Raw genomic sequence first — 18141 nt, 5'->3', positions numbered from 1 at the left:
TCGTTGTATCTTTTTTTATTTTCTATAGAATAATCGTATAAAATATTACAGTGTTTTGCGGAACAAAACTACATTGCTATTTATTTAAAAAACTCGTAAAAGATACAATATTTATTATTTTCGCTAGTTAACAAACAAAAATTAGAGGTGACTTTTTTGGGACTTTGTGATGTTTTCTATCAAAGAATTTATAAATGTTGTGTTTTTAATTACAGTCAAACATTGAAATTATAGTAAAGGATCAATAGATATTTATTGATTTTAATTTAATAAACACACATTTAGTTAAAATCAAATCTACATTAAGTATCTTTGATTTATGCCCGCTCTCAAATCTTTAAACAGCCGTTTGAAAATCTAAAATATATTTTATCATTATTATTATAGAACATTGAACACAAAAAAATATTCATAATTCTATCATTAAAAAATATAAATTATTAAACCTTTTATTATTTCAGGACTAAAGGACCATCTTTTTTTACAACTTTTTATTTACTTATAATACAGAATAAGCAATAAATTACCAACGCATTTGTGTAACTCAAAAATTGTCTCCCTACATTCTCCATAACGTATGCCTGTGATTTATTGAGCGTTTGTGCGCGCTTTACGAGCAAGGAGAAATGGCGATAGCGTGCTGGATTTTAAATACAATCATAGGAAATGGACGTAGTTTGTAGCTGTCTATGATTTATAGATTGTGTTATGATAAGGCTATGAAGCTTCAATGGTAACTGTTAATGCTAAGCACATACATAGTTGAATATGAATTGTCTTACGGTTGTACCATGAGACAGAATTTATACTGTTTTAAGTTAATATACTGTATACATATATTTTACATCTTACAAAATGCGCTTGAAAACTGAACATAGTTTTGTAAAATTTTCACCAATAGGTTGGATATTTATTATTTATTTATTATACAATAGATTCCTGAGGAAGGTTCAAGTCTAAATTTATTTTGGTTTTCTATTTGAATGAGTCATATCGTCGATTATTGTTGAAGACGTCGCAAAATGCCTTGCTTAAATATACAAGAAACCCAAGCGGTCGAAATTGTAGCGGACTCTAGTTTAAACATAAATATTGACTTTAGAAGATTAGCACCAATAATTAAAGTGAAAAACTTTCTGATCGTAACGTTCTTCCGAAATATATTTTATAGATTTTTTCGTGATTAGCACTTCACAAAAAATATTCAAAATATTGTTATTACTAAAATTTGAACAAGTGGTTCTTTCCTATACGAAGAATATTTTAGAAGCCACCATATCTACGGTCCCGTTGCGTAAATATGATATAGAAAATAATGAAAAAAAAAATATAGCAATAAAATTCAAATTATTTATAGCATCTTTGGACCACAAAGTCGGTTGGTTGGTTTCGGAGGCGTAAGGGAACGAACATTGTGACACGAGAAATTTATATATTAGATTTGTTTTTTACTGCTTGTAGATCCTTGCAATTACATTCATCCGACAACGCTAACAATTTAATTATCCATTCAGTGAGCTTTATGTGCTCATTACACGTGCGAAAATGATAAGCCAATTAAACAATACAGGTCATCTGATGAGCACGAGATAAACTTTCTAATGTTAATTACAGATCTTGTATGGTAAGAGAAAAACTCTTCTCTAAACATGGTTTAATTTATACCTCTGTCACACCTTTCATTTGATGTAAATTTAATTAATATATCATTAAATATAGTTTAATAGACGGCATAAAGAATTTGGTGAAAACATTACTTCCTTAATCGTGTTTATAGTTAGGATTAGCAAAATTTTTATATAGTTGTTCTTAACTGAAACATTGTCCACACCGTCCCAATGTCCCATTAACATACGGTATAAAATACCTATTTATCGAATATTTTTTACTACCTTATTGAAGTGCAGACGTTTGAAGATTGAATTATATTAGTAGAAACAACACATTTTTTTTTATTTTATAAGAAAATACTTATCGAGGTCTCTCCACATGTGGTACTTAAATTGTTTACGTAACACAAGACTAAAGTTGATAGTAAGTCGTGTTACTTTTGTACTTAAAGCTTATCGGACTGGATCAAAATTATCATTAAAGTACGGAAAAGAAAGTAAACACTGTATTATGCGACAAAACCTATGGAGTAAGAATTGAGTTTTGTCACAGTGCACAGACTTGTAAATTAGGAAATTAAATTTTGAAATAAAAGCTAAAATTATATTAAGAATATTTTAAGGTATACTTAGGTATATCGTAAAGAGATATAGTTATAAGAATCTCGGACAATAAAAATATAACTCTCAGGGTAATTAATTACGAACAACAATGCCCATAATACGTACACTAGAACACAAATTGATTGTGTTTTATTATTTTCGTATAATAAAATATGAATGTCAAATATACATATGTATTTGAAAAAATAATGTTAAACACTTGATGACAGAATAAGATTTATCAAATTACAATACAGGGTTAACATGGATAAAATTCCTAGTGCCTCGGAACATTTCCAAGTACAACCTTTAAAAATGAAGACTACGTTATATTTAGTATAGTATGAACAAATATATTTTTCACAACTGACAGTACTAAGTAAACTGCATAACTATATGTAAAACAACTCGTGCAGCACACGTCACGAAGTTACGCTCGTTGATAATCTGGCCTCATTATTGTAACACCAGGAACGAATAACGATAATGTACCAACATAATTAGAACATTGTCGTGGCATAACATGGAATTAATTTCATCTAGGAAAATGCAATAACTTCGGCTTGGATCGCAATATCCGTATCTCAATTCCTCGTTTCTCTTCAGCGAAGGCTTTAATTTTTTGTGTCAATCTTTAGCAAATTTTAACTGAAAATCAAACTGCATCTTAGCCAGTGTTCACACATGTAGTTTTAGGATAAAAAAGAACTTATGCTTAAGAGAAGCTTAAGATAAAACTTTTTCTTACGCGCATTAAAGGTTATCATATATACCATGTCTTCTAATTGATTTAGATGGTATCCCGAACTTGTCTAGCGGAACAAATAAGGAGTTGATAAGCTAAGCTATATATCACAAAATAATTAAATTTATCTCATTAAATGCATCCTTAGGATGTTTCATCTTGACATATTTAACTGTTTATATAAAGCAGCTAACCGAGCAGATTACCGCTATAATTTTTATTATTCTACTAGGATTGCATACTCATGACTTAGGGCCATCAGATCCATTAAGCATTAAACCACGGAGGGGATGTGTTAACAAAGTTCACATAAAAGTTTTAATTTAGGTATATCAGCAGTATTGTGTCGCTAGATGGCGCTGAAATAAACAGTTACGTTTAATTTACACGCCATCGGAGAAATTATCTATTGTTATTTGTCGTCAGCAATTATATAAAAACAAAACCTAGTTTGATGAATGTTAAGTATTAACGGACTGATTTTAAAAACATTTTTGGAAACTTATTTCAAAGGCATCCGATCCCTTACGGGCTTTTTCAAAATTTTCTTGCGGGTACTTGACTTTCTCGAAAAGGATTATGGACCATGGTTTGAATACACATTAAAGATTTGTTTTATCTTAATTATGAATAAATCGTTGATATGAACTAACCTGGTGTTCGCGTAGTTTTCTCATCAGGTCATGGTAGGGTGCGGCGCGGGCTGCAGCCAGGGAGGGTGGTGGCAAGCGGCCTTCCATTCCGTGCAACCAACGGCGAAGGCAGCGGAGCTCGTGAGCAGTGTCTAGTACCAAAATATTATATTTGAATTGCATTTAAATATAAATTAGATTGTGGACTATTTACCACATTTATAACTCAGATATTTTGGATCGGTTTTTACTAAAAGAAGATATATATTTTTTAAAGCAAGCGCAATTGTTTGGTTTAAAAAAAATTAAACATTGACTATATCAGACTTTAAAACAGAATTGATTGAAATGTTTCTTTAACTTAACTTCAAATCAAAAAATTACAATTTTTTAAAACATTTCAGATATGCTACAAATGAAATACTGTTATGTAATTAATTACATTTTATAATTAGGCTTCACAAAATTTGATAATATAAAATATCTGTATGGGATTTTGTTAAGTCTTACCACAAATTTTAGTTATGAAAATATTTGGATACACTTGTGTGAACAATACCATGTTACTATTTTCTAAAAAACTTGAATCCTGTATAAACTTAGTGATCTTAAGTTATCATAGCATCAATCATTTGTTTATCAGCACACGACAAGGTCGATAATAATCTTATTTGTCTAGACTATTGTTATATTAAGATTTAAATTTACACATTTTTGCGTGAACATAAATATTATACAAAATCATCACCATGATTTTTAAATGATGAAAGTGTTTAATAGTGTTTTTTTATTAAATATCAAAATACACAATTCCTTATAATTACAAGAATTTAAATCATTTCCATATAAATTAATGTAAAACCACGGGTTTCAGCTTAAACAAAACCTGTTCGCAATCTACTGTAGTACCTATCAATAATAACAGATGGCAGCACACACATAAAACAGTTTATATATTACCACCACTAGATGGCAGATATTGCTATGATTTATTCTACAAATGGCGTTTAAAAGCCTTTTTAACTATAATATAAACATCAACCTTGTGACATTAAAAATTGGAAACAGCATAACAAATTCTATAAAATTAACACTTGAATTTATAGAAAAGTTTCCATGTTAATGACCAATATTAATTTAACTAACCAACTGTATCGGAGTTGTCTCCATCACGCTGCTGCTGTTCTGGACTCAATAGCAGGCGGAGACTCTCCCACTTCACGTTTAGATGTTCCACGCGCCATCCCACCTGGAATACAATATATTATTCATAGACTAGACTTTAGACTAGTCATAGTCTAGACTAGGCATAGACTTTAACATGACGTTAGCGTAGAAAGGTTGATCCATTGCGATGTCAATGAAATGCATGCATCACGGATGATTTAAGTTCGATTTCGCTGAACACAAAGTTTTTAAAATTAGGCTACAAAAAAATACATTTCTAAGTAAGGAACAACTTTTCCGATTCTATTTTTATGGAAAACAAACCAAGGCTTACATATCATTAGTATTAATTATTATAGATTTATATCCAGAAGTAAACTTCTCCATTAAAGAATATTCCTTGTGTAAGAAAATAACGTTTGATACGATATTTAGGGCCTGTTTCACAATGTATGGATAAAGTGCCAAATAGCTATGCAACACATAAATGATTCGAAAGATAAAAGTTCCAAACAAGAAACTTCGCATTTCATGACGTATAGCGCTATCTGACAGTCGTGAAACGCTAAAATACTCTTTATCCTACCAATAAGTAATAAATAGCTTATTTGGAACTTATCCGGACATTGTGAAACAGGCCCTTAGGGTTATTAAATGATTGTTACCTCAGCGCCTGCCTCGGGTATTCTGTCGAGGATGGCAGAGGATTGTTCGATGAACTTCACGCGACGTGGCTCAGCTGACACCAGCTCAGACATACGATTCTGAAATAGAGTTGACAATGTTTATATTCAGATATTACTCATTCTTTCAAAATTACTTATAGTAAAACATAACGAATAAGACTTAAAAGGCCAAGCTATATGTGAACATAACAATACTTATATTTTCACTAGCTGATCTGGCAAACGTCGTTTTGCCATGTATATCATTTATAATAAAAAATAGGGGTTGATCGCAGAGGGGTGAAAATTATGGGTTGTATGTATTGTTTAATACTGTATCATAAAAAAATATCCAAAATTTATTAAAATTTGGGGTGGACTACATTTAGGGTGATGAAAAATAGATGTTGTCCGATTCTCAGCCATACCCAATATGCACACAAAATATCATGAGAATCGGTCAAGCCGTTTCGGAGGAGTTTAACTACAAACACCGCGACACGAGAATTTATACATAGTCATAGTTTCAAAAATTATTGCCATATATAGATGTCATATACTCTTTAAGAAGTAAAACTATTTATATTAATAATTCTACTAGTAGCAATACTTCCATTTGCATGTGAAATAAAGCGAAAACTAAATCATAAAACTTGTAGATTCTATTTTAATGCCTACTTTACTGTACTAACATAAAATTGAGTTTGGTCCGCTAGCACTTATTGCATTTAAAACAACATTTAACCTAATATTTTTTAATAAACTAAAATATAATAATTAACAAAATTCCACTTTACCGTCCTTAGTTTCCTGCTGGACAAATTTTCTGGACTAGAATATATTTCTTCTTGGACATGAGTTAACCATTGACAGAGCTCAGTGAACTCTGATATCAGCTGACTGAGTGACCATTGGCGGTTGAAGGTGGACGTATGATTAAGAAGCCGTGGTCTATTTTGCAGTACTGACGGGTTATTTGACAATAACTCGCCGTTCGCTTCCTGGAATTGGTTTATATTATTTGACAGTTAATAATGTCCTCTATTAAAAATAAATGTGATAAATTTGAGAAGCTCTCTCTACAATATTTTGAACTGTATGAAGAAAGATTATACATCGATCAAAAGCATTCGATTCATTTCAAATACAAAAAGGGTAGGCTTTGGAAATATATCTCGAACAATAATTTAGGAAATAAATTTTGTTCGATTACTTGTAATTGTGTCCCTATTTTCACCACTAACATAGTAAGGGTCTGTTTCACAATGTATGGATAAAGTACCAAATAGCTATGCAACACATAAATTATTCGAAATATAAAAGTTCCGAATAAGAAACTTCGCATTTCAAGACGAATAGTGCTATCTGACAATAGTGAAACGCAACAATAGTGTTTATCCTACCAATAAGTATTAAATAGCTTATCCGGACATTGACCTTTAGTATTTTATCATGTGTGTTACATTTAAGGGCTCAAAGTAACCGGCCATATCTCACGCCCGTTTATACTCTATTAAAAAGTATTTACCTTGCAGCTATCTATGATTTGGTTATCCATAATATAGTCATAATGATGCTGAAGCAGAGGCCATAGATCGTCAGCCACGCTGCCACCACTCGCTGCTGATCCCCAACTTCTGCGCCATGCTTCGCGACATGGCTCTTTCCTGGAATTTGAAATTACAATAATTAATAAGACCACGAAACCAAATGACTGCGTTTCATAGGATGAAAGATCTAATGTAAGCGTAAAGTTTTTATTTCGCTTCTGTTGTACGCGAAGACCTAACATATTAGAGACGCTTATAAGAAATTGCTGGAAGAATTTGGAGATATAATTCATATAAATTAATATACGTAGGTTATGAGAATCAGCACACCAATTAAATATCTAAATTATTAATTATTATGAAATTAAAAGTTTTTGTTGTACGAATCGTACGATAAACTAAAAGGAAAAAAATAGAATGTAATTGAAGTGGTAGGTAGCTGAAGAGCATTATTGAATAATTATGCACATATAATCATGCTAAATATAAATACAGTCAAAATCCATTAAAACGATCCATTATAAGTATATTTCGTCGTAAAAACCGATAGTCGTAACAACCAATGACGTTGTTATTAATTACCTAATACAATAGAATTACTTAGATTTTGGGAATATAACCGGTATGTTGTTCTAAAAGATGTTGTCGTAAACGGTTTGGACTGTATTACCATAACACACTAATTATTACTAAATTTATATTAATCTCACGCTCGTTACGACGCGTATCAAAATCTAACGTGCCGACATACTTCAAATAACAATAGATCAAGTATAAGACCTAATGTCAACTTACAACGCGTCACTCTTTCTTAATCACTGTATTACACAAACTTCCTTTGATAACACCTGATTAGCGTTTAAAAACTAGGATAAGAATGTGTTTACCTTAAACATTACAACATTCCAGACAAGATAATGTTACCCGCATGCCTAAATATACGTTATTTTCCCTACTAAGTGAACAAAAATAATCAGCTTGATTGCATCAATATAAAAAGAAATTATGACGTAACAAATAACTTCAAATAAAAAAACTGGTCGTATGTATTGGTTTAAAATTTCTGTATTTGTTTCCTAAGTCGGATATTCTTTGCAGGCATGTAGAATTAAGCCTAGCGTTCCTGTTATATTCATACTTCTTACGTTTATTTATCGTTACTTCCTTGGTTAATGCTTATACTTGAGTAGTTTATTTAAATATTATATAATTGTTTTTACCTCTTTTTGGTAAGACTATGATACGGCCTCTCAAGCTGTTCGCAAAGTCCGTTGGGGTAAGCGGCACTCTTCAGCGAAGACAGGGAGAAGCTACTCTTCATAGCTGAATTCTCGAAACCTGGAATTTTATTAAGAAAGTTGGTAAGATAAATTTCAGACTGACACAATGTTTTCATTATTGTTTTGCGATGTATTTATTCTAACAAAATATTATACCAATTGAAACCTATAAAAATATAGTTATTATGCTTGTGCATTATATAGTGCCTCATCGGCAAGTTATATAATGCATAAGGCGAACCTGCGTAAATTGTAATACTCATATGATCAGCCGTCTATGTCCAAAATGCTTTTAAATATTAGTTAGGTCAACTTTGGTTTGAAAATTATGTAAAGGTATGAGGAGAAAAGTTAGATACTTTAAAAAATACTCACTGGCAGACATTTTGTCTTTATTTCCGGGAACCAATAAATCAATTTACATGTAAACCAAACATTAGCGTCCCTTTGTACTCTCTTTGTACTTATTCCCTTGGTTCAATTCCAATGTATTACTAAATCTTCGTTAAACTATTGCGACTAGAATCGTTAATTAATAAATAAGATGTCTTAATCATGTAATCTTGATAGATTCATGAATTTGAAGAACTAATTTCTGTTTTGGTTTTGGTGAGTGTGTCGGTGGTCACATTTTGTTTTGACAGGTCTTCTCCGGCTCTCTTTTTCAGCGTGCTTTGTTTCTGTAACAAGAAAAGTGTAATGAGCAATAAACTTAAAAAAAAATGTCTGAGACATTTAATAGTACCGTCTTTAACTATAGGAAAATTTTACAAAAATAATGTGAATGTAATTTTGAGAAATAAAATCTTTGAACCGAAAATACAGACAATGCATCCGTAAATGATATATAGAATTCTTTTAAATAAATAATTGTAGAGTTTAGTTCGGGGGTTATGTAATTTTTGCTTTAACTGACCACTTTCAATTGTTGATTTGTTTAAGAAATATAACCAAATATAGATTTGGTTAAAAATAATGCATTTGGTTATTAGTAAACTTATATAATGATTAATTAATTTCTTATTTTAACCCTCAACTCTATCAACTAAAAGTAGATAATACTTTTAAAAAAATATACATTTAAACATATTTTTAAATAAAATATAAGTAATCAGAATCAGATATTATTTTCATCGCATTACAAATTTATTATATTCGCATTTCATGGCTGTTGGATTGCAGGCACGTGATACATAAAACATTTCATATCGGAATGTAGCAATCAGTTTAGAGGTTTAATTTATAAAGAAAACGTTAAAGCCAAATAAGATTTTCTAAGAAATTTATTGATAGAAAGCAATGTTATTTAATTGTCTTCAAAAAGGAGATAGTCTCATTATGTATGTTTCCCGATTTCAACATTATTTTAGGTAATAAAATAAGATTAATGGCTGGGACATTCCTGGTTTTGTAGGTTTTTAATATTTTGTTTATGTAATAATTGTATATAAGATAAGATATATTAAAATTAAGATTTTAATAGATCTACTACGACTATACAGTTAACATTAACATATTTTATGCTTCATTAAAATGATGCCTACAAGGTTTATATCGTATGACAATAATCTTCTAAAGCATTATCAAAAAGCAAGTCCTACTTTATTTTGTGATACATAATAATACACATTAAAATTGATTTAAATGGAGCTGTCACTCCAAATATGGGTTCACCTAAGTGTATCTGGTAAAAGCTACAAAGAACTGAAATGGGCCTTTAATTAAAAAAAAAGAATTATTTTGCTTATTGAAATGATGTATTATTTAAACCATATAAAACTTGTTTCGTTTAAAACATCTAGAAACAATCGTTACAAATTTATCTGTCGCTGTCAAATTGTACTTAACTACTCTGTGATGAAGATACTAATCTGTAGTATGTCATTGATTTAATACATTGTAATCGATTTATTTTTATTATATAAGAAGATAAGTCTACATCTTTAATATCAAATTCGTATACAGTTAAATTTAAAGCTACACGTACAGAGTGCGTACTCTGAAGTTAAGGTTTTTAGGTCATTACCGTAGCATAAACCACGAAAACTAAATAACACCATGACAAATATACAGCCCTACCGTATAACTTTCACTGCAAACCGATTGTTTTCGACAAATATCTAAGGGCATGGAAAGTGACTGCGGGTGAGCAATTATTTTTATAGTTTCACACCAATTTTCTTTAAATACTGGTGGTTTTAACACAAGAAAAGTTAACACTTTCAATTTGACTTCAGGAACATCGCTGGCTTAACACGCAGATGCCCGCTTTTGTAGCCCCTTGTTAATAAGAGTTTTAACGCAATATGAACTTAAATTTAAGTACAGAGATTTTTATGTAAGGGTTTCTTCTTGAATAGTATATGTAATATGGCCGTATTTCCTAATTAAGACCTTCACTGAGAGCACATTGTCGAACTCAACTCATCTCACGAACAAATTATAATATTATGGTTTGCAACTTACACAACCTTGGCAATGGTCTACGTCTGATAATATTATGATCTGTGGTTAACGTAATGAAAACGCCTGCGTTTCCGTTTTGTTATTGTAATGAACACGATAACTAGTGATGCATGCGCATGCAATCGCCAATATATACAAAATCTAGGGATACATACGATTATTTAAATATGTTTATTTTTAAAAGTAGCTGACTCGGCGAACTTCGTACCGCCTGTGAATGAATATCGTGTTACAGATTAGCTGAACTTAGTTTATAATTTAATATAGTAATACAAAATGCATAAGTATAATACTTTAAAAAGAAAGATTTAATAACATATTGTCTAAACAAACAACCTAAATATATGATTGTTAACCAAACATATTACAGTCCATTAACCTGCGCCACTAAATATGCTTCCTCACGCAACAAATTCATTATGACTAAAATAAATTCGTTTAAAGAAAAACACTTTTTTAACGGATTATAGATATGTATTATTATATTTAAACTTATAATTATTTGTACATAATTTTAAATTTAAACCGACGTTTCGCGTGCTTTACAGCGTGCGTGGTCACGGTGACTGAAGACAAAGGTGTTAAATGTCAAAAAGTATTACAGCTGCAGAAAATGTTGTGTTATCTGTATTTATTTCCCCGGAGTTGGTATCGACTAAAAGATGTAGGGTTTTTGCAGAAATTGCTCACGGTGTCCTCCATTTTCGCGGGTTGTTTATTTTGAGATTTTAATTTGGATATTATTGGATCCCAGGTGTTTGATAATTTTAGGCCGTCCTCTCTATTGAAATTGGCGTGTTTTTTGATTTCAATGGCTTCGCGTACCAATCTTGGGAAGAATCTTTTTTCTTTCGCAAGTACTTTCGGTTGGTCAAAGCGTATGTAGTGATTAGGCCTATCTAGTGTGTGTTCACAGACTGCTGATTTTGTGTGTCGTCTATGTCTTATGTCCGCGATGTGTTCCTTGAGTCTGCTGGACATATTGCGTTTAGTTTGCCCTATGTAAGACAGGCCACAGTCGCAATCCAGTTTGTATATACCTGCATCTTGCAATGGGGTGTTACTTTTGATTGGTCTTAGGAATTGCTGAATCTTCTTGTGCGGCTTGAAAATTGTATTAATGGAAGCTCGTTTTAGGACCCGGCTAATTCTATCTGTAACTCCCTTCACATATGGCAGGTAAGCTGGCTGGCGAGGAACTGTTTGTGTCTTGTTTTTGTTTCTGTGATGCAGCCGGGGGATGCGCAACTTGTTTCGGTGTAGCACCTGTTTGACATGCTGTAGTTCCTCCTTGAGGTGGGCCGCATCACAAAGACGTTGGGCTCTCTGAAACAAACATTTACCGACAGAGAGCAGTTGTGACGGGTGGTGGTGGGATTCACCATTGAGGTACCTATCTGTGTGGGTTGCCTTTCTGTGTATTGTGTGACCTAGTGTGCCATCTGCTTTGCGTATAATTAAAATGTCCAAAAAGGGCAGACAGTTGTTGTTTTCTTTTTCAACAGTAAATTTAATGTTCTTGTGTATTGAATTTAAATGCGTTAGAAATGTAGATATTTTGTCATTGGGGAGTACTACAAATGTGTCATCGACATATCTCTTGTACAGTCTAGGTTTAACCGGGGCATTGGCCAAAGCTCTCTCCTCAAAGTCCTCCATGAAGATGTCAGCGACTATAGGTGACACCGGAGAACCCATGGCTACTCCATCAACCTGCACATAGAACTCATCTTTCCACATTAAGTACCCTGATGTGAGACAGTGTTTTACAATATCTACATAATCTAAATGTGTAAAAGTTATGTAAATAAAAGACAATACTATAAATTCGTTTGTCACCCTTCGGGAAATGGAGTTCGCTCGTTAATAGAGATATTATTTTTAAATCCATAACAAGCATACCAACTTGACATTAGCTCTATGATTAATTACATTATTTAATAATAAGAGGTAAAAGAGGCATTAAAACTGACATAAAATAATAAGCAAGAATAGATTTTTGGTGAAACTAAGTAAAATTCAAAGGTATGAAAGGTAACGTTAGTAATTTGGATAAAGACGCTACAAGAAACCATAGAATAGTTGTTAAGTACAACTCCTTCGACGCTTCCAAGAGCACGACAATTATTGCACTATCAACATTCCATGCAAATTTACGCTAATCTAGCGTTAAACGACCTAGATATAAGATAGAGATTGCTCTAACAATTGATATTTAGATCAATGTGATCCGTATGGAAAGCATGAAGCATGTTTTGCGTTAAACAAACGTTTACTTTCTAATAACCCGGTAATCGCTTCGACCCTCAATAATTTCATCTGTAATGTTAGTAACGGTATGCCTTATTGATTTGTTGTAAACAAAACATGTTTACGAAATAGTGTAGCCGATTTAATGTTAATCTAAAGAATTAATTTTATTTATTTATTAAAGCTGAAGTATTTACGAACCAATTCGACTAAGGGTCCTCCAAGAAAAGAGCGTACCAATTCTAAAAGGCCGGCATCGCACTCGCCCTCTGGCACTGTGTATCCATGGGCGGCGTTATCACTTAACATCAAGTGAGCCTCCTGCTATTAAAATAATTAAATGAAGAGGAGGGGCCAAACGGCCTTATCGCTTTTGAACGGCTTCAGGCAACCACTATCATAATAAAAATTAGAAAGAAGTGCAAAAAATATATAAATTATAGTTATTTGACCAAAATCAATGTTAGTTATAACATATTATATATATAGTATTAATAGCTCTAAACAATTGGCAAACTATTGTAAAATAATTCACAATAAAAAAAGTAAATTTGTTTAAAAAAATATTTATTTTAGGACCGATTACCATACAATTACATGGTAAATTAAACGTAAATTGCAGCATTAAAATAGGATAATTAATTTCTTGCATATTGGACGCTGGGAACATTTAAAACAATAAATTAAATGAATGTAGATTGTAAGCGATAAAAACAGCGACCAAAATCTAATGAGACAAAAGAATTACTTAAATTAAATTGAACTTAAAGTGATTAAGTGTGTGTGAAAGTGGTAAATGTTAATATGAGAATTCGTTATTTCGATCACTAGATTTGAATTATGATAAATGACTATACCACAATTACGCGTGCGAAATGTTTTAACAATATGGCTTTCGCGAGGCAAAGCTCATTTAGAAATCATAGTGTTATACGGATGTGAATATAGGAAAGATTAGTTTTTAATGAAACTCAATAAATTCTTCTCTTCTTCTTGAAACAAATTTTAATCGCAAATAAATTTTTGATTACAAAACATATATTTAAAAAATAAAGAAGTAAATATTAAACAATATTGAGGGCCTGTTTCACAATGTCCGGATAAGTTCCAAATAAACTATTTATTACTTATTGGTAGGATAAACACTATTGTTGCGTTTCACGTCTGTCATTTCATGACGATTTGTCATGAAATACGAAGTATCTTATTCGGAACTTTTATCTCTCGAATAATTTATGTGTTGCATAGCTATTTGGTACTTTATCTGTACATTGTGAAACAGGCCCTTAATAAAAATAATAGTTTCCACAAGAGTTTATATATAGGTGAAAAGGTAAGTCTTAGGCATCAACCAGGGAATTGTTAAAAACAATTACTGTCTAACAAATAACTCAACTAAATGTTTTGCCGCCAAATACCCAACAGTGTCCGCTTTACTGCACTAGATAGTTTAAATACATCATTAGATAGTTTATACCTTTTCTGATATCTTGCATTTTGAGGTCTTTAATGCGAAAACTAACGAAAAATAAATGGTTAAGTATATACTTAGGGTAACCAGAGATTAAGATTATAAGTATGTCTATTAAGGTTTTAAATAAAACTATGTACAAATAGGATTGTTCATAGTGCAAATAATGTTTTTTATTTAATGTATCTTCATACATTTTACATTTTATTGACAAATAAATTCAAAAATAATTTTCTACAACTTTTGAATAGTATTAAATAATAATCTTGTATCAAAATACAATTTTCTTACTTATATAATTAACGATTTCAAATTCGAGCTTTAAAAGGCATGACAATAAAGTTTTAAGAGCATATAATTTCTACAAAATGTACAGTTTAATTACATTACGCGGATACATAATAAGAAAGCTATTATATAATAAGTATTATTATCAGCCGTTGTAATAATCAATTTTAATTTAATGTATTAGATAATTTTAAGAAACCTCAGTAAGAAACGATTTCATCCCTATCCGTCACGGATTCGTGATTGGACACTACAATGGTGTAATTACGAGCGACGGATCAAAAGGATATCACGTGATATACAGATGTTCAGTACTCTAATTTCATTTTAAGAACTATAAGCTATACTTATACAATATTTATGTTGATATCGGTGCATTAGTGCATGTGAATTAGGCTATATTAAAAAAAAAAACAAAATTTCTGAAAGTGCAGTTTTCAAGTTTTTATGCAAATCTTGTATAATATACGTAGTTGTTTGAACTTACTTAAAATTGAACGTATTCTGTTGCATCTTTTAATTTACGAAACATTACTATTATTAGTACAAATGTATTTAGCACAATTATCTAATAAAACAGAAACGCAATAAATACACTGCTCGTAGGTAAAACTTACCATTTCTAAATAGAAATACTATGCAATATACCGTGTTGTTTCAATTCAAATAAACGATAAATGATTAAGTATCTAGTAGAACACACTGTATAAAACTATAACAAAATAACACTTGTACACCAAGACGAATTAGATGCTATAAAAAGATTTTTGTCCGTTGGAATGTTGGGAAGCATTGACCCTAATTCAAATGGGTCCCAGGATAAATTACTCTTAGATTGCTGCTTTTAAGAAGATTCTTGGAAGGACAGGGAACAGATTATATCTACGTAAAATATAACATAAAATTATTTTCTATGACGATTTTTTATAAATTACAGTCAAAGTTTAACTGCTGCGGTTATAAATTTAATTATTATATTATGAATGCATTGCTAAACATAATACATGTAAGGCACTGCCACAAATGGGGTTTGTCCTTATCGTTCCTGTTAAGAAATAATTGTTACAAATCGCACTTTAACTATGTAATTGAGGTACAAATAATAAAACGATCTAAACAAAGTTACAATATTGTATTTGAAAAATCATTGTGTATATTATACTCTCATATCAAATTAAATAAATGCATTGACTAATAATTAATCAAGTAGTCAATGCAGAATAAGAAAAGGTATTTGGGAAACCTTTCTTTCTTACCACGAAAGTATTTAATAAGATTTTTATTGGTATGTCTAGCATGCTGCTCTAGCCCGAAGCTTTAGAAATTCAACAGTTTCGCAATACACATTAAGAGTTAATACAAACATACTTTCGCTACGTATTATATGATACAACATAATAAAGATAAGACAATGCATGTCGCATTTTGTTATGCTCGATTTCTTTCGCTTCGATACAATCTCATTACACTTGAAGCAATCTCCGAGATTATTGTCTCAGAAGAAAGCTTACGTTTCCGCAATAATTGCTATGATCGATGTTTAATGAAAGTCACGATCGGTGGCATTCGTCACATGACTACGCTGGTTATTGTGTATGAATTAGACAATTGATTTCTTTGTGTCGACTAAGCGTAAAAGATAAAATAAAGTAAGACTGACTCGGACTGGACATGTCATGTGAATGTAAACACTAAGGAAATGTTTCAGAAACGACGAACTCAGCGCAAACTTCGACTTCAATATAAACATATTGTAGTCATTCTAATTAATTTGCTATATTTGTTTTAAATATTGTAGAATTGTTTGATGTTTTGCTTTTTTTAGAAGAGGACCGAGAGTTTTTTACGCCGGATTTTTCTCTCGGCCAACACCCTCTGTCTTCTTTGCCGATGAGTAGCCAACAGGTTCGAATTTAATGACGAAGAATAAGTGATACCATGATGATCTTATGTTCCAAAATAGACGTATTTTATTTACATTTTATTGGAGTCATAGTTCGTAATTATACATTTTATTATATATAAAATTATATTAGCGATAAGTCTCGTTTCTAAATCTCACTATTCTACGAACGACTAGGCGGTATGGTCGAAAGACTATAGCCTGCGCCATGGGCGTAAAAGAAAACTAAATATCACTAGTATTTAACATATTATACGCTCTAAATTATGCCTCGATAGTTCACATAAAAATCGATAAGCGAAAAACAAAACACTGTGTAAGGTTCTCAGCTGAGCGAATTAATGGATTGAAAGAGAAAATAATGATTTGACATCGGAATCAGAGCATGAAATCCCAAAACAATACGTATGCATTCAAATAGCTCAATACCTTACAATAATTGCAAATCAATGGCTGAGCGTCATTACATCGGCTTTCAACGATAAGCTACAATAATCTGATGTACAGTTAGAGAAAAAAGTACCGCTTGCTTGGCGCAGAGCTGCAATTTGTTGCTTCGAGCTAATAAACTGCACTTGTGCCGATTATACTAATATAAAAGAAATGTAAAGATGAGCTTGTCCGCACTTCGTTTGACCGCCGACATGTTTGTCCGGATATAGATAAACTATAGGTATGTTCGATAATCAGTTATACATATATACGATATTTTCTAGGTGTTTAATGTTTAGTTAAGGTAAAGTTTCTTAAAACTATTGATATTCGTAAAAAAGTTGAATACAAACAATGTTGTTCCAATCACAATTTACAAAACAAAGAGAACTATAATGAAGTTATTAATTTTTAAATTACATCTTGCACGCTATAATTCTTTCGAGTGTTAAGACCTCCCAACACATTAATTATAGATAAGTACGTAATAGCTAATAATTTGTTTGAAGGGCCAAGTTCAAGAGCAAACGATTTCACTTTTCACTTGTCAAACAAGAGTGAGAGTATACATATAAATAATATCTATCATGTTCCATTCAAGAAAAATACGATGCTTAGTATTTACCCTATAGTAGGATCTAAACTAATTTGAACCTTGACACATTACTATAAAGTCTATAATACACCACATAAGTTCAAGTTTCACTAGATGATTTGTGAGATAAGAATTTTACTAAGAAAAGGTATCGATAATTTCACAGAACTACTATACAGGCGTATTTGCTAAACATTTTAAGATAGGTTGATATTAAAATACTTATAACTCCCTGTTATAGTGTGCGATGGACTGTTGTGTTCCGTAGGTTTACGGTGTTGGTTGTTAGGGACCGTATTGCAGAATGCAAATACAATAATATTACCTCCTTAGCTTCACTTTTAGCTGTTCCTTGTTTATAAACATTTATGTATAATTATATTTTAAAATATAAACAAATCTAATTTCAAATTAAGTTTTTTAATACTGATTTTAGCCTCTACTCCACGATAACTTCCGCAAAATAATTTAAAAGATACAGTAC

At 31.4% G+C, this 18141-nt stretch overlaps 1 protein-coding gene across 3 annotated transcripts in view; it reads right to left on the bottom strand.

Annotated features, from left to right (window-relative positions):
* LOC110992394 overlaps positions 1-18141 on the bottom strand; it is a 189640-nt gene that overhangs the window by 111109 nt on the left and 60390 nt on the right. For all 3 annotated transcript variants that reach the window (XM_022258199.2, XM_022258201.2, XM_022258200.2), the window contains 7 exons: positions 8628-8932; positions 8193-8310; positions 6951-7089; positions 6220-6423; positions 5423-5521; positions 4737-4839; positions 3612-3742 (listed from right to left, as the gene is read on the bottom strand). In XM_022258199.2, the coding sequence (XP_022113891.2) occupies positions 3612-3742; positions 4737-4839; positions 5423-5521; positions 6220-6423; positions 6951-7089; positions 8193-8310; positions 8628-8637 (804 nt within the window). In that variant the 5' untranslated portion in view covers positions 8638-8932. The remainder of the gene's footprint in view (positions 1-3611; positions 3743-4736; positions 4840-5422; positions 5522-6219; positions 6424-6950; positions 7090-8192; positions 8311-8627; positions 8933-18141) is intronic.

The sequence above is a fragment of the Pieris rapae genome, chromosome 6 (genome assembly GCF_905147795.1).
Source record: "Pieris rapae chromosome 6, ilPieRapa1.1, whole genome shotgun sequence".
In the NCBI taxonomy this organism is placed as follows: domain Eukaryota; kingdom Metazoa; phylum Arthropoda; class Insecta; order Lepidoptera; family Pieridae; genus Pieris; species Pieris rapae.
This window is presented reverse-complemented; position numbering and strand designations above follow the sequence as displayed.